At 40.8% G+C, this 21,992-nt stretch overlaps 1 protein-coding gene across 3 annotated transcripts in view; it reads right to left on the bottom strand.

The window, feature by feature from the left end:
- Positions 1-7,655: 7,655 nt before the first annotated feature.
- The window catches only part of jmjd1cb (jumonji domain containing 1Cb), an 88,753-nt gene continuing 74,416 nt past the window's right edge, over positions 7,656-21,992 (bottom strand). For 2 of the 3 annotated variants that reach the window (XM_030755869.1, XM_030755868.1), the window contains exons 20-30: positions 21,076-21,310; positions 20,714-20,931; positions 18,844-19,194; positions 18,571-18,739; positions 18,340-18,430; positions 18,068-18,198; positions 17,651-17,773; positions 17,225-17,364; positions 16,928-17,104; positions 9,960-10,091; positions 7,656-8,507 (exon numbers count right to left, since the gene is read on the bottom strand). In XM_030755869.1, coding sequence (XP_030611729.1) covers positions 8,418-8,507; positions 9,960-10,091; positions 16,928-17,104; positions 17,225-17,364; positions 17,651-17,773; positions 18,068-18,198; positions 18,340-18,430; positions 18,571-18,739; positions 18,844-19,194; positions 20,714-20,931; positions 21,076-21,310 — 1,857 coding nt within the window. In that variant the 3' untranslated portion in view covers positions 7,656-8,417. Of the gene's footprint in view, positions 8,508-9,959; positions 10,092-16,927; positions 17,105-17,224; positions 17,365-17,650; positions 17,774-18,067; positions 18,199-18,339; positions 18,431-18,570; positions 18,740-18,843; positions 19,195-20,713; positions 20,932-21,059; positions 21,311-21,992 lie in introns of those variants that run through there. The other variant, XM_030755870.1, reaches the window with a different exon arrangement.

Raw genomic sequence — 21,992 nt, forward strand, 5'->3', positions numbered from 1 at the left:
TGTTTGGTCTGTAAGGTAATTAATGCATACCCAAGCCAAGTTTAACTTAACCACGTCAAACAAGTTCTTGAAGGGATGTGAAAAAAGATTTTTAGCTTTTACAAAATGTCATCACTTTTATTGACTAAAACTTAAACTGCTCCCACAAAGATGGCTGAGCATTCTTTTAATTTATTTCATTTGTTCATTGTTTTTGGTTTCATGTGATAAATGACTTCAGTTACTGATTCATGTTGTTTGGATAAGAAACAAACAGCCTGTTCTACACAGGCAAGTTTTAAACAGGCACAACCACACACAGATTGGCTCTGTACCAACCAGAGCTGGTTTGATTTATAGATGCTATCTAAAAACATTTGTGCCTTGTATTCTGTGGCTGTATAGAAGCTTTGTAGAGTCTCTGAATCTAACCCTGCTGATGTCATTGGATTTATCTCAGCTTTGGAGTAAAGACTGCACACTGGAGGAGCCAAGAAGCAAATCACCAACCTTCTGATTGACAGATGAACTCCGGAGCCACAGCTACCCCAAATCATTTATCATACCGGATTTTATTCTCATCTTGTGTCACTAAACACCAGCATCACTCCTACCACACCACCAATCTTCGGTGGGCACAAGGCATGAATCACCTGATAGAAACTCCATGCACAACAGATATTCATGTGTATGATTATTTCAGATCACTTCATTCAGATTTATCCTACATGTTATGTATATTAAAGGTGTCTGAAGTGCTAATTATGTTTGAATAGTCTCCTTTCACTCACCATGCATGTTTAAATTTTATTATTCAAAGACTTTCTCGCTGAAGTGCCCACATTCTGATCTGACAAGTGGGTTCAGAGCCTTGCTTAAAGGTTCCTCAGCAACTGTAGTAGGAACTCTTCTGTCTTTTACATCAAGTTCCTCCTACTGGCTGGGGATCAAATCAACCAGCCTTCTGGTTATATGCTCTATTCTTTAACCTGCTTCCTCTCTAGAAACACTTCCCTCTGATTTTATTTTGTTAGTTACTGCTTTCACAAGCATGCACTTCTGAAGCAGTCTGTGTGAGCCGACCACATGTTCAGGTACATGTGAGAGAGTCTCTGCTGTATCACCCTATCTACCGCTTGTTTGCAGCTCTGCTTCAGGCACAGACAGGGAGGAGCAGCAGCAGGCTGCCTGCTGTCAACACTCACAATTTATGACACCTTTGAGGAACAGCTTCTATTTGTATACACAATGACTGCTGCAGACACACACACACACACACACACACACACAGTCACACACATGCACAGAAATAAAAAGAAAAAGATGTGCCAGTCACACAGTTTTGGCAAAACACTATAAAAATAAGGCTGTGTACAGAATCACACAGTAATTGCGGGTTGGATGTAGAGCAGGTCATCTACTAATTGGAAGGTTGGTGGTTTGATCTCTGGCTGCATGGCAAAGTATCCTTGGGCAAGATACTGAACCAAAAAGTGCTCATATAAATGTGTGTGTGAATGAAGACATGTTAAAGCACTTTGACTGCTCAACTAGAGTACAAAAGTGCTATATGAGAACCAGTCCAATTACCATAGTCAGCTTTGAAATGTTATTTCATACATCTATGGGTTTGGGGAGGGGAGATATAAGTAAAAAGGAAATTTGAGCGAAAGGTTATTCTCTAGTGGGTGGAGAGCAACAAAAGAGGAAGCCAAGCAGACTTGAAATAGATCAATTAAAAGAATAATTTATTACCATTTAAAGTTAAATAAAAACTGCAGTTTTTAAAACAATAAAACCGAAGAAAGCCAGCAAGGTTGGCATAAATAAATATAATACTGAAAGCTAAAAGTCCTTCACTTGTGTTTAGGAGAAAGTCAAAAGGGTCAGTGTCAGAGCAAAAGGAAGTGGCTAACAATAAACTTTGATAAAAGGCTTTTTGATTGAAATGATGTTTGTTTGAAGCCTCAGTGTTAATGTACTGACCACCGCCAGTGTTAACTTTATTGAACAGGAAGTGACCATATTTGGATAAGAAGTTGGAGTGAAATGTTATTTCACTATTTCACTATTACTGGCAAGTTTGGCTAGCAAGCTGCATACATGTTGTATGGTTGCAATGCAGAGACACTAATTAGTGCCTAGTGACAAATTAATAAAATACAACAATTTTGCTCTGCAAAAATCTAGTACAAACTTGGACAGTCTGTACCACATCCATACCAAGCATGTACCATATTGTTTGTCAGCTTCAAAGGGCACTCAACAGCACAAACATATTGGAAATGTCCTGTTCAGTAACTGGAATTAGCAGAGGTGATGACTGGTGTCTAAGACTAAGATGACTTTAAGTGTTACTTATTATTTTATGAAAGGGAAAATATGCTTATGGCTGAAACTGTTTTCTGTACCAGGCTGCAAACATGCTTTTTAATGCTATTTAGTTGGACATTCTCACATTGGGTCAATTGTGAATGACTCACGTTTGGGGGGAGTTGGATTACAAGTAACCTGAGGCTGAACCCTGAAGACGCTTCCTCAAGCTACAAAGAGGGCTCTCAGGAGAGGCTTAAAAAAAAAACAGAAAACACAAAATGAAGATAGAAAGATCAGTAATGGAATGCAACAAAAAATAAATTCAGGAAAATCTGGAAAGAAAATTGAAAAGAAAAAAAAAGTGAGTATCAGAGTGACAAATAAAAAAAAGAGAGAGAGAGAAGTGAGGACTTAGAGAAAGGGAGGAGAGACAGTGACCTCTGTCTGAACTCACTGATGAACTTCTGCCTCAGTGTACTCCAGCTAACCTGTCTCACACACACACACACACACACACACACACACACACGGTCATCACTCACATTGCATGAGGAGGCACAGTTTCAGCTTATATAATGGTGAGCAGGATAGCATGTGTGCTTCCAGTTCAGCTTTGGAAATATGAATGGGAACTGATCCCAGCATTGGCCATGTCAGCAATGGTTCCTCTCTCTGTCTCTCTGACACACACACACACATATGCACAATCATGCATACACACCGCAGCACAAATGTGACCTCCAGTTTTCAAAACAAACTGGTCGCAGGAGAGAAAACATCAGGCAGAAAGACAGGGACCCAAGTGCTGATCAGTGCCTGCTAAATGCTGACCAGTGAAGGTTAGAAGGTTTAGCCAAACCCAAAGATCTTAAATGCAGTAATTTGTTTTAACACCTTCATAATTGGGAATATGCACCGCTAAAACTACCTCTAAAAGACACAGCTCCAACAACTGAGAAGCCCTCTTAGCATAAATTATTCTTTTGTGGTGCAAGCTCCCAAACACTGCTAATGAAATGGCCTCAACCAGGCCAGACAGGTGACTAACTGTGAACCTGGGACTTCAGAGGTTCCTCAGTATCTGGGGCCTCAGGGCAGTTAGCTGCTATAGTAATCACTTTGGTAATTATTTGCCAGTACTGACATTCAACCTCATGTAGTGAAAATGCATGAAAATATTTTAAGTAACTTCAGAAGCCTTTGATTCCCTGTGTTCTGATTTGTGGAAATTGAACGGTCTTTCCTAGTTTCTAGAACTTCTGACCATTCAGCGTTCATACAGCAGTTCATACAGGTATTTTGATACATGCTCAGTTTTAACTGGAAGTTCAGACACGACACTGCAGAACCCAACTAAAAATTGGACCTACAAGAGTTAGCTGTGGTGCAGTGATTGGCACTGTCAACAACAAAAAGGTTCCTGATTAAAAAAACAAACAAACAATTCTCCAAACAATTTCAGGATTAACCTGCAGCGTCCTCTTCTGGTGAAACGTGAGTACTGTATGTCATACTGAGGTGATTGTTCTTGCCTCTCTGTCTCTCTTGCGAGCTGTTTTATGATGTGAAATTAAGCCAACGATTTACTTCATCACAGAATCGTACAACCTGAGATTGCATCAGAAGTTGAACTTTGCTTTTCATTTGTGTTAGCGTGTGTCAGCTGAATAGACAAAGTCAGAATAGACAAAAAATATAGCCACACGTGAGTTTAAATGAGGTGTTATTTTTCCTTTTCAGTGTCAATGCTGGTGCTGGGACTGTCCACGCTGTATTAATCCCTTTGCAAAGGTTTCTTTCAGTAAATCTCAGAAAAATCATTTTGGTTTCAGTGCTCATTTTATTTTTCCATAACACAGACCTATTCCCACCATAATTGTGTATTCCAGATGTGGAATAGGGTAAAAACACTTATGCAAAGAATACACCTGTGCATACTTGACCATAGCTCCTCTGACAGGCCTCCTCTCTTCTCCAGGTGAATATAAAAACTTGAGACATCCTTTAACATGATGCACTGATTAACTGGGAGGTCACAGTGGGTCACAGGACCAGAGATTCATTTCTAGGTTAGAAGGACATAAGAACAGGAGATATGGGGAGGCACAAATCAGAGTTGACTGAGGAATACTTGCATTAATTAAATTCAATAAATCCAAATTAATCTAATTGTTGGAGTTGCCATAACATGTGCCCAATTACCACACCCCCTAAAATCCTGCCAAAAACAGAGAGACACAAACAGTTGCAAAAGGTTACAAAAATAAAAACTACAACTTGTGCAATTACACATTTGTTAAAGTACTATGACAGCTCCAAGAAAACAGCTAAGTAATTTGGCTAAGCCAGAAGGTTCACTACATATCGTATTACAGTGATGTGGTTTGTGATCCCCTATGAGCTTGGTGACAGTGGGGAGGAAGCACTCCCTCAAAACAGGAAGAGATCTCCAAAGGAACCAGTTGCAGGGAGGAGCTGGCATCTGCAGCAAAAAGAAAACCCTGTCCAGTTTCTGTACTATGGATCTCAGACAAAAAGTCCTGTTTACATCTGAGAGAGCAAAAGATGGACCGAAATATAACCCTGAACTCATACAGACTGCAGTCATTATTAACGGGATTAAAAGACGATGCTGTGCGTGTGGATATTAAGCCTTCCCTGCAGAATTCAGCTGTGTCAGAAAATCAATGTACTCAAGAAAATCAGTACAGCCTACAGTGTGGAGCTGGAAGGAAGAAGCAAACTGTCACAGTTCAGTGGTTCAAGAGGAAGAATTCAGTGACATTGGGCAGGTTAGTGGGCTAAAGAAAAAGAAAAACCACACTGCTAAGCCCAACCCCGTACTAGAGAAGCTTAATCTAGTAATAAAGTAATCTGTGAAGCCCTTCAAAATCTCACCACCCATGTTTATAGTCTAACCCAAACTAACACAAAGGGAGAGGGAGACAGACTGGCCAAAACTAAGAAAAATGCCCCAGATAGTACCAAACAAAGCCAAAGAAAATGCTCTGAACGTGTCAAGTCAAACCTAGAGGGGAGATGTACACTCTGCTACAGTACAAGTGTGGTAGTAGTGAACACTGGGATAGTGGCTGTCAGAAAAGAAAAGACCCTAAAGCCAGCACTTGTAAGACAGAACCAGGTTACTGCGCTAATAAGTGAAGCCCCCAAGGAAGCAGGAGAGGATAGCTAAACTAGTGGGACAAAAAAAAAAAGCCTTGTCCAGTGCAGTCTTGGAGGGATCCCAGTGACAGTCCTGTGGGATTCAGGATCTCAAGTGTCCACTGTGGATATAAATTGGAAAGAGACACACTTACCTCATGCATAAATCAGCGCTGTGCAGGAGCTCCTTGATGATGATGTTCTGGATTTATCTGCTGCAAATGGAACAGAGGTACCTTATGAAGGATGGGTCAGAGCAAGATTCAGTCTCCCAGCCAATGAGGACAGTGAACTGCGAGTCCCCTTACTGGTTACTACCAGTCCACTTGCAAAACTAATAAGAGGATTTAATGTTATAGATGAACTAGCCAAGAACAACACAGCTACCAAGTAAGCTTGTAGACAGTTCAGCTCAGCACTGGAAGTTGGCCATAAAAAGGCAAAAGCAGTATATTCAGCAGATTGCAAGATTAGGAAGACGGGATGTTGTCATTCCAAAACCAAAAACTCCTAAAAGTGGTCTGTGGGAAACAACATGAACATCTTAAAGGAAAAACATGCAATGCTGGAACCACACCTTGGCCGGCTGGACTACAGATAAAGTAGCAGCTGATAGTTACATTGTGAAGATAAAGCCATTAATTCTCTCAGCTGTCATTGAAAATAACAGTCAGGCTGCAGAAAAGAACTGTGCTGGGCTGCTGTAGATGCTGTGAAACATTATGAGGAGAAAGTCACACCATCACCACCTGTTGACCTCTCCTACCTGAGGCAGATGCTGAGGGAAAACAGTGAGGTTTTTGCCAGAGATGATTGGAATACTGGATGCATACCTGATTTGCAGATGAAAACCCACCTGAAGAATGACATCCCAGTGGCAAAGAAATATAATGCCATCTTGGAGACCTGAGAGATGAGGTGTGTGTGCCTCACCTGGACAATGTTCTTGTTTTCAGTAAGGATTTTGACAGCCAAAGAGCTGTGGAACCAAACTCAGACCAAAGAAATGTGATTTGTTTAAGAGAGAAGTATGTTACGCAGGACATGTCATTTGAGAGGAGGGATATTAGATGAATATGAAAGAAGTGGAGGCTTTTTGAGCACTAAAAGAAAACAGGACTTACAGTAAGAGAGGATATGGATATGGATCAGATTTTCAGATTCTGATCACATGACCACAGAACACTTTTTTTCCACTTTCCTTCAGATGTCTGCCTTTTTTTTTTTAAGCATGGTAGATTTGCAAGTCAGTGCCCCCTGCTGGACACTTCTTTAAAAGCAAGATCAAGTCCTCAGTATTGTTTAAGGTGAACAGGATATTTCATGTTCACTCTCCATACACCTCAGCCCTCAATCAAAAACACAAAACCAAATCTTTGATAAATCCATTTTAATGGAAAATGTAAAACCCTTTTGAACTTCAATGTACAAAGCATGTAACACTTGCAAGTTAAAATTTGAAATTGAAGCAAGCCATGTTTTAAAAAAATACCTCAGTGGATGTACATATATATATATATATATGTACATCCATATATATATATATATATATATATATATATATATATATATATATATATATATATATATATATATATATATATATATATATATATACACATATTATAGTTCATTTTTTCTTTATTTTATTTTTTAACTTCAAAAGGTCACCATAGTAAATCTTAACAAAAACAAGACAATTCTTTTATTAAATAAATTACATCTTTTTTGTAAATGTCTCAATTTTACAGCAAATACTTTTTTTTTCATAAAATGCTGACGTGTATAAGCCATTTTGTTTTATTTTTCTTTACATAATACAACTTTACACAGTCTACAATAGTTTGGCAGGTCATTTTCAGAAAATGTATTTATGGCATGAGGACTGTAGAGCGTCAACATTTCCCAAAGTACAGGCATTAGCTGGTGTGTGTGTATGTGCGCGCGCGCGCGCGTGTGTGTGCGCATGTGTGTGTGTGTGTGTCCATCACAGTAGAGCCGTATTACAACTGAAAAACATAGCAAAAGAAAACTGTACAACTCACATTTACATAATGCATTTTGTTTCAATAACATTGCATTTTAATAGAGCTATAAAATAAATACATCTTCACAGAGGAAATAAAACAAGGTTAGCTGAAAAAGAAATCCCAGGACAAAAGCACAACAAAACTAGAAAAAAAGGGACAATAACAAACAGGAAGGAACAACAAACAAGGGAGCAGCAGAGGCTACTGACTGAAACATCTGAGATCTCTGGTTTCCACCTGCTCCCCCCCAAAATCTCTTTTTTATTTCCTTTTGAAAACATCAGAGATGTCAGTTTAGATCCTGATGCTGCTGGTGATGCTGTTGTGATCAGCAAAATCTTCTGTCCAAAATGCTGTGTGAGCTGCTGCCACAGATTAAAGCTCCTGCCTTTATGATCCCAAAGCGGTGAGGACAGCAGGGGGTCAGCATGTCTCTCAGTGGCTCCACCATCACTGCTGCTTACAAGACAGTCTGAGCCTCCATGGAAACTGCATCTCAGCTGGATGCAACAGAGTTCAGTTTTTTTTTCCCCATTGGAGGTTTGTAGTACTGTTTCACGCCATCAGACTGGCTTTAAGAAGGCTCCCAGTCAGCATGCCACCTCCGTTTCTTTCTTCCTTCACTCCATGTTAGGAACCTGTGGAGCTTTCATCCCAGTCAGCCCAGCTGCTTGCTGCTCTTCACTTAGTCTCCTCTTGGCACTAAAGGTTTGGGATGATGAAAAAGGTAGCTGTGCCTTTTACTGGCCACTGGATGTGTGACATGAGTGCGGTTCACACTGTGAGGTCCTCTGGATCACATGACCAGCTTTGACTTAGCCATTTATTGTGGTCATGAGACGCAGACCTCCACGCAAAGAGGAGGAGGGTGTGGCGAGGATGAGTTACTGATGGGAGTTGCATCTGTAGAAGGCTGAAGCTGAGAGGACATCATGAGTTGTGCTCCTCGTCTTTCTCAGAGCCGCTTGTTTTCAGGGAGCTCACTGCCTCCTTCACACAATGGTACAGGATGTTCTTCACCTGAAGGGAAAGATAGAGACGCAAGAGTGTCAACTGCTGGACTGCTTCCATTTATTTAACAAAAATTGCTTTCATGTTGTTAAAAGTCAACATGAAATTGTAGTTCCTCTGTGGATAATTTCAAAGTTGGAGGCATGACTGTTTGGCAGGTGTCTTAACACAGGGAGCAGTGGCCAATAGCGATCTGCTAAGCTTCATCTAGAGTTCATCTATGTGCTACAGACCATCCAAGACCTTTGTGTTTCAGTTTTGATAAGTGACAATTCCAGTTTTTTTAGTCTGTTACTTAGCACTTCTAACTACTTAGTGGAAGTGATTCAGAAAATAGAGCAGGTCATCTACTAATAGGAAGGTCAGTGGTTCTCCAGCTCCTCCAGTCCACATGTCAAGGTGCCCTTAGGCAAGATACTGAACCTCAAACTGCCTCCACTGCATCTATCAAGTGTGCATGCCTGTGATTGTTACAAAGAACACTGTGTGAATCTGTGTGAATGTGGTTTGTAGTTAAAAAAAAAAGTACTTTTCTCCAACTAGAAAAGCACAAAAATAAATATAAAATAAATACTAGTCCATTTACCATATAATCAGCACACATCTGTGCCTGTTTCTATACCTGTACAGTTTATGAATGCAGCTTGTTAGCTTGTTGCACTCCAATCTCCCATTTCCAGTACCAAAAAGTAACATGGTGACAGCCAAAGGGCGAACACTGAAGTCCAAATCCAGTGTGTGGTGTCACAGTGGCTACATGTATCTTTTATGTATGTAAGATTTGCATAGAACATATTACTTAAAGCTATCAAGTTCATTAGTAGATTTTGTTCAGCCATGAGGTCTAAAAAAAAAAATCATTTTGCAATACTGCTTAAAGGACTAGTAAAACAAAAATAGAGTCTGTGCATCATCTTTGAGCGATCTATTACCAGAGAAAGAACGAGAAAATCTGCATGTTTTTAAATTAGCATCTGTATGTTCTGCCTCCATTCATGAGCTGCTCGTTGCTACAAAGAGTGGAACCAGGGAGAGGAAGTTTTTCCTTCCCTTCAGCCTGTAGGAACACGTATACACACACACACACACACACACACACACACACACACACACACACACACACACACACACACACACACACACACGTGGATGGTGACTCACATTACAATCCTCCGTATAGATGAATATGTGTGTGTGGATCCTGTAGGACAGAGGGACTCCATGTCCAGAGAGCATCAATGATGACTCACTCTGCCAGTCTTTTTTGTTATTTTAAACACAAATGCTACAGAAAACCAGACTGTGGGTCATATGGAGGATAGAGTCTAACTGTCAAGGCAACAAAGCTTTAAGTTGCACAGCCACAATGAGACTGCTGTACTGTCTAACATACTGAGAACAATTCTGAAGCGGAAAAAAAAAGAAGGCTTTTAACTGTCTTTTTGATGTGTGGTGTATCACCTGCAGCTTGTCTTCATAGTTGACCTCCTCTTTGTTGGGCCGTAGCTCCTGGGTCAGGTGGAAGGAGTTGTCCACGTGCTCAGGAGACACAAAGTCATTGATGACTTGAACACAGCTGTGGAGATTTTGGACCTAATGCACAGGAATGAGAAAGGACATTTAGAACGACACAGAATCCCATGTGACAAATCATTCAAACAAACTGATAATAAATATAGCAGAAAATGGCTGCCATAAAATAACGTGTAATTGTAATCTTGTACAAATAGTACGAAAGGTGGATTAGAAATGCAAAATATACTGTACTCAGTTTGAATTGTAAAACATATGCTATATTGCCAAAGGTTTCACTCACTCATCCAAATCATTGAATTCAAGTGTTCAATCCCTTCCATGGCCACAGGTGTATAAAACCAAGCACCTGGGTATGCAAACTGCTTCTACAAACATTTGTGAAAGAATGGGTCGCTCTCAGGAGCTCAGTGAATTCCAGTGTGGTACCACGACAGGACACGACCTGTGCAACAAGTCCAGTTTTGAAATTTCCTTGATACTAAATATGCCAACTGTTAAGTGGAATTTTAACAAAGTGGAAGTGATTGGGTATGAGAGCAGGGTCAGCGGACATTGAGGTGCATAGTGCGCAGAGCTCACTACAGACCTGCAAACTTCATATGGCCTTCAGATTAGCTCAAGAACAGTGCGTAGAGTTTTGGATGTGTTTCCATGACAGAGCAGCTGCATCCAAGCCTGACATCACCAAGCACAATGCATGTTGGATAAGGTGGTGTAAAGCAGAGGTCCCCAACCCCCGGGCCGTGGACCGGTACCGGGCCGTGGGACATTTGGTACCGGGCCGCACATAAAGAATAAATAACTTAAATTATTTCCGTTTTACTTATTATCTGCGCCTAAACTATATTTTATTTTGAAAAATGGGCGGATTCGCTCCGTTACTTCCCTCCATGACTTCCTCTTGACGTGTCAAGACGTTTCTGCTCACATGATACGTCACCGCTAAAATTAAACCCAGAAGCTTCAGGCCTGTCTAACGAAATCGGTTGGTTGACCTACATAACGCTTCTTTAAATTTTTGAGTGCTCAACAAGAGTAGAAAAGCGCTATGTAAGAACTAGTCCATTTACCATTTTTATTTATCAACACCGGGGATAGCAGTGAGGTAGACCCAGCCATCAAACTGACTCTCCAGCGCTTGACACCGCGGCTCTGCAGCCACGCTCCATGTGAAATCGGCCGAACCCAGTCAAACCAGAAGCCAGCAAAAATGAGTATCAGAGAAACAAGCTCAGGGGGCTTACACTGATTCAGTGTTATGGTGAGTTGTATTTTTCATGCGCTTTATACAGTAAAAATCACCTAAGTCGAAGTCGCACAAATCGGGTTTTCGCTCTAGTTGGATGGCATCTGCAGGTCCTGATTTTTCCTAACATTAATTCCAATAAAATCATCACATAAATCCGTCGGATATTCACCTACCTCGGATGAAAAATCTGGTCCCATTGTAATAAATTTCCAGTTAAATGTGATCGCATAAACTGGATGAGTTTAGCGCTAAAACCCTCCTCAGCTCCTGTCCGCCCACTTCCATGCATCGGCTCGTTCGTGCACAACTACACACACACTAACAACGCCTGTAAATTGTTTTAGTGTTTATATCAGTTCATTTCACCGGGGACAATCGTGGCAAGTGTAAGCTACAAACTTGCACTTACGAGTAAAATTTCAGATTATAAAATTTGCAGAAGCAAATTCATAGATGAAGCAGAAGCCATTGCAGCGAAATTCGATAATAGACCCCAAACTGGGCCATTTGAATCCGACTGAGGTGATTTCTACTGTATTTGTTTTTGCGGTGTATCTTATTTTGAAGGCATGTTTTACCATGGCTCTAACAGCTGACCAGGGAGCGCTGTGGGCAGAGAGCCTGTTATTCATGTTGAGGCGGGATGTTACGAGAACGCTGCTGATAGAGTTGCATACGAATACAAAGTGGATTCCCGTTTTTTATTATTATACGTAGAAAATATCACACTTGGTTATGGTTGTATCATTTATTTTGACGTATTTATTCGCCACACCTTAAAAGCCGGTCCGTGGAAATATTTTCTAACACTAAACCGGTCCGCGGCTCAAAAAAGGTTGGGGACCACTGGTGTAAAGCACGCCGCCGCTGGGCTCTAGAGCAGTGGAGACGTGTTCTCTGGAGTAACGAATCATGCCTCTCCATCTGACAATCTGATGTACGAATCTGGGTTTGGTGGTTGCCATGAGAATGGTACTTGTCTGAACTCGTTGTGCCAAGTGTAAAGTTTGGTGGAGGGAGGATTATGGTGTGAGGTTGTCCTTCAGGAGTTGGGCTCGGCCCCTTAGTTCTAGTGAAAGAAACTCTTAATGCTTCAGCATACCACGACATTTTGGACCAGGGCTCACCAACACGGTGCCCGCGGGCACCTGGTCGCCCGCAAGGACCACATGAGTCGCCCGCAGGCCCGTTCTAAAAATAGCACAACTCACTAGTGAGCTGTGTCTAAAAAAATTTTTATTCTGTTGCTATTCTTTTTTATAATCACACTTGCATTTATATAGCTTTAAAAATGACAGTATCTTAAAAATATCCTCATTATACATGACGTTTAGAAAAGTTAGGGTGAACTCTGACTTACTCTAGTTCTAATTCAATGGTCAGTATTGTGCGCATGACAAAACCAGTGCTAATGGAACGTAGGCTAGCGGACACAGCGAAGATGGGCGCTGAGTGCAGTTTCTTTCCCCAAAAATATGGCTGAAAAAAGAAAGAAAACTTATCACTTTAACGAGGAATGGGAGAAGGAGTTCTTTTTTACGGTTGTGAAAGAAACCTGCGTGTGTCTCATTTGTGGGGCGACCGTAGCGACGGCAAAGCGGCACAATATTGAGAGACATTTCACTACGTGTCACAAAAATTACCATGCTAACTACCCACCGGGAAGCGCACTACGTGCAGAAAAAGCCAGTGAGCTAAAGGCAGCTTTGGGTAAGCAACAATCTTTTTTCACGAGGGCGGGAAAAAAGTCACTAAAAGCAACCGAAGCCTCGTTCAGAGCTACACATTTTCTGATCAAGAAGAAGAAGGCATTTTCAGATGGAGCAGTTGTCAAAGAAGCAATGATGATAATAGCTAACACTGTACTTAAAGACGACAAAAATGGAACCGATCTAATCTGTACTCTCTCCGACGTCCAACTGGGGGCATCTACGATGGCTAGACGAGTGTCAGCTATGTCTGGTAACCTGGCCGATCAGCTGGACCGGGATCTGGCAAAGTGCAGGTGGTTTAGCATCCAGTGCGACGAGTCCGTGGACGGCAGCAGTACAGCGCAGCTATTGGTCTTCATCCGGATGGTGTTTGAAGATTTCTCCACAAGAGAAGAACTCCTGACACTACTGCCCTTAAAGACAACTACGAGGGGAGTTGACATTTATAACACGCTGAAGGAGTTTTTCGTGCAGAAGAAGGTAGCATTGGAAAAACTGGTGGCGGTGACAACAGACGGGGCTCCTGCTATGATCGGCCGACATACAGGTTTCATCGCTCACTGTAAAGGTGACCCAGACTTCCCAACATTTCTGCATTATCACTGTGTCATTCACCAGCAGGCGTTATGTGCAAAAGTGATCGGCTTTGAGCACGTGATGACTCCCGTTGTAAAAATAATTAACAACATCCGCTCCAAAGCTAAACAGCACAGGATTTTCAAGGTGCTATTGGAGGAGATGTCAGCTGAATATGGTGAACTGCTGCTACACACAGAAATCCGATGGCTCAGCAGAGGACGAGTTTTATTTCGTTTTTTGTCACTTTTGGGTGAAATCAAAGAGTTCATGCAGCCCAAAGGCGAAGACGTCTCACTGCTAGAAGACACAGAGTGGACCCTTGACCTTGCATTTTTGACGGACATTACTGGGAAACTAAACGTCTTGAACTGCGAGCTGCAAGGCAAAGGTAAAACTGTTGTTGATATGATAAGTGCTTTAAATGCATTTAAAGCCAAGATGAACATTTTCTCTGTGGATTTACAGAGAAAAAAAGTGCTGCACTTTCCCTCTGTGCAGTTGGTGCTGAAAAACAATGCTTCTGCATCTGACACATTTGACAAAGTTGCAGAAAAGTACTGTGAAGTCATAAACAGACTTGGGCAAGAGTTTGAGAATAGGTTTTGTGATCTTGATCAGCTTGAGCCATGTGTGTCATTCATTTCCAATCCTTTCATGAATGTGGACACAACATACTTTGCTGAGAAACTAAGTGCAACATTCAACTTGGATGCTGGACAGGTGGAGATGGAAATCATAACATTGCAAAATGACCTACACCTCAAAGTTTACCAGACTGCACCAAACTTTTGGTCCCTTGTTGACACAGAGAAGTACAGTGGTGTATGCACAGCAGCTATGAAGGTTGCCAGCCTGTTTGGTTCAACCTATCTCTGTGAATCAGCGTTTTCTGACATGAACTTCATCAAGAACAAACACAGAACATGCCTCACTGATGCACATCTGAAAGATGCACTCACAGTTGCAGTTTCAAGTTACACACCAGATTACAGTGCACTGGTGAACAGCATGCAATGCCAGTCTTCTCACTAATAAAGAAACCAATGCCAGATGTTAGTGGCAACATGGCAGTGTCATGGCAAAGTTTAATTAAAATATTGAGGAATTGTGTTCAATTTAAAAGTGTGTTCATGACATATAAGTTATAATTTTGTTAAAAATGCAGCAGATTTGGTCATGAGTTCAAAATGTGACAAGATTTATTTAAAAATATGTAAGTTGATTTTTCTTTAACATTACATAATAACTTTTTGAAACATGGTGCAACATAGTTCATGATTTGCTAAAAAAATGTTTGTGAATGGCTAGTGAAAATTGGACATTTTTCCTATGAAATGTAGTGATGTAAGTGATTATCTAAAAATGTGACAATTACTGAGATTAAAAGAGATAAAGTGCTGAATATTGATATGTTTCCCACCTTGTTTTCATTGCTAATTATTGGGAGAAACCATTAACATGATCAGTGTCTTCTCATAGATGAGTATCATTAATCATTATTGATAATGTATAACTAAAGGCAAACTGAGTAAATTTGTTATTTCAGAAGAGCGTGTCAAACTGGTGCCCTTTGTATGACTCAGTACCCATGAAGTAGCTCTCAGTTTCAAAAAGGTTGGTGACCCCTGTTTTGGACTATTTCACGCTCCCAACTTTGTGGGAACAGTTTGGGGATGGCTGCTTCCTGTTCCATCATGACTGCACACTCCATAAAGACATGGATGGGAGAGTTTGATGTGGAAGAACTTGACTGGCCTGCACAGAGTCCTGACCTCAACCTGAGAGAACGCCTTTGGGATGAATTAGAGCGGAAACTGCGAGCCAGGCCTTCTCGTCCAACATCAGTGTCACAAATGCACTTTCGGAAGAATGGTCAAAAATTCCATAAGCACACTCCTAAACCTCGTGGAAAAGCCTTTCCAGAAGAGTTGAAGTTGTTATAGCGGCAATGGGTAGGCCGACATCATATTAAATATATGAATGGGATGTCACTCAAGTTCATATGCGTGAGGAAAGACAAGCGAATAGTTTTGGCAATATAGTGCATCAGTAGATGTCACAAATTATGTCCTTTGGATAATGCACATTCTATTAAAAGACTAAAAATGTGCAGTGCAACAAAATTGGCAAAAAGGATTCAACTATCAGGTTGAACCTTTTTTTTAATCGCAACAAATCCATTAAAAGAACAGCATTTTATTGTGCCTCAATACTTACTGACCTCCCACTCTGTCTGTGGTCTCAGCTCCAAGCTCACTGGTCATAAGTTTTTAAACACTTCCTCTATTTATTTATTTTCTGAATTTTGCCAAGCATCACACATTCACAAAGGAGCCACCTACTACCAGTTTGACAGATTTGTTGAGTGTCTGTATCAAATTTCTGCTGTATCAAATTTGTTAGAATTGTTTTTTTTTTTTTAATTAAACATCAGTGATTTATTCATTGTTTTCTAGCTGCTATTTACTCACTTGCTATTTTGATTAGATGAAAGTAAAATCGTATTCAACTTGCACTCTAGAGTAGTTACAATCAAAAGTTGACTTACTGTATTTTAAAATTCTCCCAAATGCTTCTCATTGATTTAGCCCAAGATTGTTTACTATGACCTCACAGTTTTGCAGGTGTTACTGAAAAAATGTGGGGATGTTGCTTCCAGGTAGAAAGCTGAAACAACTGCAGAGGGCTCAAGGTTCATGAGCTACACACAAGCCAAACAGGCCAAACCAGTGAAATCATAAAAATACATTTTCCCTCCAGCTACAAATACATTCTGGAAACTTTTAGACGAATTACTGCAAATAGAACCATTCACAGCATGAGATGTCTTGAGTTCATCAACAATGAACGTTTTTTCCACATTCAGTAAGTCTACTACTGCTACATGTTCACTGCAAGTTTTGAAAAACTGTAATTTTTAATGACGTCACAAAACAATTCTTTGTAAAGCTATCTACTGGGCTGGGTCGGAGCCCTTCTTGTACCAGTTTTGACCCAATTTTGAGCATTAAAAACATATCTGACACGTCTCACTTATAGAACTAACTAACAACAATGCAGATCTGTGTGGACCAGAGGAAAAACATAGGCACATTTCAGTATGGCAGTATTTGCAGATTCAGCCATTGTTAGTTTAGCCTTGTCCATAGGATTCAAATATAATTAAAGATAAACAACATCTTGCAGACAATTTATTGCAGGGTCTCAAACAGAGAGCTGCCTTTGCAATTTACAGAACAAAAATACAACCAGTAAACATCACAGCTTGATAGGAGAAAAATATTTTCCTTACTGATATTGATCTGTGTGTGTGTGTGTGTGTGTGTGTGTGTGTGTGTGTGTGTGTGTAATACCTGATGCATGGCCCCTGCAGGTATAAGGACAGAGTCTCCCAGGAATTGAACTACTGTCCAGCCCTGAACTCCATGCTCATCCAACAGCCGCTGGCGCTGCTTCCTGCTCAGGTACCAGCCATGCTCTCTGATGGGATCCTGGTCCAGTGAAATGTCCAACCTCTGCTCCTTACAGACCTGAGGTTGTGGTTGAAGAAGGAGAAAAGGGTTTGTGAGAACAGGGTTGCACTGAAATTCACTACATTTCATTTTGAGCCACTTGTTACTATTATTAAGAATTTCTATGTGAGTGCTGACCTTGTGCAGGAAGTCTCTGACTTTGTCCATGTCTCTGTTGAGGTAGATGTGCCACAGCGCCCCAGGTGTTTCACTGGAGTCTTTCAGTCTCCTTCGAACCCCCTCATCTAGATCTTCCTCCTCCAGACGCTTCAACACGCCTTCAGAAAGACATTAACCAAGCCTTGCTTTAGTCAGTAAACAATATATCAATCCCTGATTGCTTTTTTCAACTGTCAAAAATAGCAATCCTTTAATATAAGACATAATACAGAGCAGTAAAGAAACCACCTATTAACTCATCATGTTTCATTTCCTGCTGAATCAGGTATGAAAAAAACTGTTCATATAAACTGACAACAGTAAAGGCATTACACACACAACACCACTCTTGTTAGTCCATACAATTTCTAAATAGTTGACTTAACTCATTCCACTAAGTCTTACCAGTTTTGGACAAGACTCCATTGCCTTTGGCTATTCCAACATAGACCAGAACAGAGACCACATCGGAAACTTCCACATGGAGGTTTGCAGTCCCAAAGTCCTGGTCCTGAGATGCAGCTACTCCTACAATGAGAGAAACGATTGTGGCAAGACTTGCTTCTAGAAGGAATTTATGACAATGTACTGTTCTTCTGGCAAACCTCGCCTCCAACTGTGGATGTGGATGCTACATTGACACACCCACCCACTCCATTAAGCTGTGAAACTAAAAATAGGTTCATTTTTATGAACCTATTTTTCCACACCAAACTCACACTCACACACAAACACACACACAGATATTCATGTATCAAGAAAAAAAATATGAAATAAGGAAATGTTGCCAGACAGAAATAATTGCTATCATGTGTTTCTTACCGTAGGCACAGCAGAGTCTTGGTCCAAGATCTGGCCTGACAAAGAACGAAGGCAGGTGAGAGGCCAGGTTGAGGTTCCCTTCTGGATCAGAGTACTCTGGCAGAGGGAGGTTCTTCATCAAGTCATCATATCTGCAATAAATATTTTTGTTTAGATGGCGTCATAGTCCCTACTGAGTAGTTTATGCATCTTCAGACCTCTATTTATAAAATGCAGTCTGAGATTCAACAGCACAGGTGTAACACTGAAAAAGAGGCGATGGATAAGTTTACCTTGAAGGCATGAGGGCCATGAACTCTTCTCCAGACGGCCAATCCTTTAGTCTGTAGACCATGGGTTCTCCATCTTTCGACTTTGGTCGCTCTGAACAGGTACGACAGATCCAGTCAGACTCAATCACAGACTGTTTACCATATTATGAAATATGAATTTCCCTGTGGGATCAATAAAGCTATTCTTATTCTTATATTAGTTATCATTAAACTAAATGGAACTGAACTTACTGGTGATGTCTTCAAATCCATCCCAGAATTCCTTGATCCCAGAGTTAGAGACCACCTGGTCTTTACAGTTCAGGAGATCTCCCTGATGGTCTGCAAACTCCTGGTTGAAGGAGTCAGCCTTCCACAGACTGGCATTCAGTCGCTTATGGATCCCTGACACCAACACAGGCTACACAAACACACAAGACATAAACTGCATTTGCATCTCAACATTTCACGCATAATTTTTATCAGAGTACTGCTACTTCTACTTGCTGTAACACAGATGTGTACCTGTCCTAGTTTCCAGCACTCTCTGAAGAGCTTCCAGTTGTTCTGGTTGCGGTGATCTCTGAGCCACAGTAATTGTCTGTTGTTCAACCAGCAGTGGGGAATGTCTGGATACTGGCTGGTTAAGTCCTCCGATTCTGCTGCAGTAAAAGGCGCTGGCTTTTTCTTCTCTGGCTTGGCATTCTCAATAACAGCTGGGGCAGGATTGTTGCTACTGTTGGTCAGGGTGATCGGCTCTTGCTTTATTGACAACTTGGTGGTAATGTTCTGGCGACTGGCGGGGATTTTATTCTCTACTACTGAAGCAATGATGTCATCAAGAATATTGGGCATGGTCCGTCCACCCTTCCCAGTCTATAGAAAAAAAGTGAGAGAATCACCCATATTTCTGAGTTGAGTGTGTTCCAGTAGTAAAATCAGAAAAGCGAGAAAAAACAGGATTTGTTTTGCTTCATAGGGAGAACAATTTGTGCATTACAAGTAATACAAAACAATACTTTTTTTTTCCCAGTTAAAAACACCGCTGCAGCACGTTTATGGACAGAGCCTGATCAGTGGTCAATGCATAGCTTATTTAGCGAGTCACAAACACACAGCAGTGGTGGTACAGATTAAAAGTTTTACAGTTTTACTACTGTTTATGTTCATTGCTGCCATCTTGAATTGTTACCCTGGGGTTGGTGAGGCTAGTCAGTCTTTCCGATTTGGAAATCTGAGTTGAGGGGGCGTTCCAGATGAAAATTCCAACTGGGAATTTGGAAATTCAGACTTCCAACTTCATTTGGAAGGCATTATAAAATCTGATGGTACTTTTCATCTGTTTTGATCCCTAATACCACTGACTAAAATACAGCCCCAAACCTTGACAGAGCCTGCACTGTGTTTTACAGATGGCTCACTGCTGTACCTCTCTCCTGACCTCTTGCGTACATATGGACAATGCTTTGAACAAAGCATTTTTACATTTTGATTCATTACTCTATAAGACCAGTTACCACCGATTTTCAGTATAGTTCTTGTGTAATTTGGCATACCTCAGCCTTTTCTCCCCGTTTCCCTTGACAGTTACCCTTCCACTGAGCCAGTTTATGGTGATGGTGTAGTGAACTGTAGATGGATCAAGAAAGGCCAGAGCTATGTCTCAGGTCCTATGTTAGGACTTTGCTTGATTTCTTCCTATTTCTTATGGACAAAACTTCCAGATTCTGCTGGTCTTTTGTCCTACATTTGTCCAGTTTCCTCAGATTTTTTTAAGGCATATCTTGGCACACCATGCAGAGATTTGCCAGGTTTTCAGATAACAACTATTTGGAATTCACCTTGTTGGTGCAAAAATACTACTTTATGTCTGTCAAACTGATCTTTGGTATTTTTCGTGGACTCAACCAAAGAAACAGGAACAAATTATGTGTTTTTGTGACAGGCTGTTATTAATGAAGTGCCCAAAGATACAATTTAAAATTGGTTTGTTGCTAGGTTGTCTGTTATGTGTAGACAACACTGGTTTATCCCCTGAAGTTCCTTTAGGTGCAACAGGTCAGTATTAAGTGGATTAATAAAACAAAAAAAGAAAAAACATTCCTCTGAAAATGTTTAGGTATAAGCACTGGACTGAAAATCAGTTAAAAGAAAAACTTTAAAAGATTTTCAGAAAGACTGGAGAACTACTGCTCAAGACCGCTCTAATCAATCTGGCTCCTTGGAAGCAAAATATGAAGAAATGAGTGGTGGCTCAAGACTTTTGCACAGCACCGTAGGTCTAATGTTATTGCTTCATGTATGAGATTTACTGTATTTTACTTAAAGTGCTTATTCATTCCAAATGTTTAATGTTTAATCACTTAATACAGCATGAGTATGTTGGTGTGTGTACCTGTGAAGCAGTGGAGTAAACCGGTGCAAAGGCTATTCCTGCATCAGTAGAACCCAGCTTCAGCTTTCCTGCTGTACTGGTGAGAAGATCTCTGAGTGTGGAGCCCTGCTCTGTACTGTTACCCAATGAGGGGGTTTTACACTGCTGCAGGACTTCCAGGCTGTCCTCTTCCTTGTCTTCCTTCACAGTTTTATCCAGCAGCACTGACTCTTTGTTTTCTGTTAGAAAAAGAGAAGGGAGCAAAACTAGAGGTTCAGCAAAATATTTCTGAGAAGTTTAAATCTAAACGTTCTTGGTGAAGTGACGATCCACTGGGTAAATTATAAAATTAATACTGATTCCTGACCTTCTGTTCCTCTCACCTTTCTTTTCTTCCCTGGATTTCTGCTCTGCCAAGTCTGCCAGGAAGTGTAATGGTGACTGGGACTCTGGTGGGGTGACGGGAGCACTTCCAGCATCGTTGCCTGGACTGCTTCCTCCACCACCTCCTCCATTAGTTTCTGCCTTCGTTCCTCCTAGGTCAGAGTTCTGCAGAGAGCCTGGCTCAGCTTTCACCAGGGACAGCTTGTTGCTGTGGTTTAGAACATTTTGCAGAACCTGGCAGAAAAAGACAAAGTTAGATTAACTTAACTTAAAAAAAAAAAAAACCCACAAAGCTTTCAGTCAGAGGATGAAAGAAAAAATGTCACTTTATCTGAACAGTAAGCAAATCAAAGTTTTTGGGTTTTTTGTTTGCTTGTTTCTTAAAAGTAAGAAAGGATTAAAATGCTCAAACTCCATACAATTTATTTTGTAACAAGTCTACCTGGCCACAAAATACATACACCACAAACCACCCAGATTCATAATTATTTTTGCACAGGAAATATATAGTCTATCAAAGAGAGCTAGAGATCAGATACACAATTCCCTTTGTCCTCAAGCTGTTGGAGTGGTTTACTTAATTGTGACTCTGCAGGTGGGCTCTAACCTTAAAATCAGAGCATAGAGCAGTATGATGCAAGTGGACTATAAGTGTAGATGACAGTTCTCACGTTACAACTACAGCATCATTTTTCCCTCAGCTACTTTTTGTGATTTCCACCTGGGTTTATTTATTTTTGATATAAGAGCAACATCCGCCTGAATGCCTAGAAATGAATATCTAATAAAGCCAGCCACGAAAATCTGCCTGCTTGTTTCAATCACAACAACACTCCCTCTTCAGTAAATCCCAACAGCAGTTTGTTTTTTCTTGGGGGAAAAAAGAGAGAGTCTGAAGATCATTACCAGTAATCTA

Source organism: Archocentrus centrarchus, chromosome 19 (genome assembly GCF_007364275.1).
Source record: "Archocentrus centrarchus isolate MPI-CPG fArcCen1 chromosome 19, fArcCen1, whole genome shotgun sequence".
In the NCBI taxonomy this organism is placed as follows: Eukaryota; Metazoa; Chordata; class Actinopteri; order Cichliformes; family Cichlidae; genus Archocentrus; species Archocentrus centrarchus.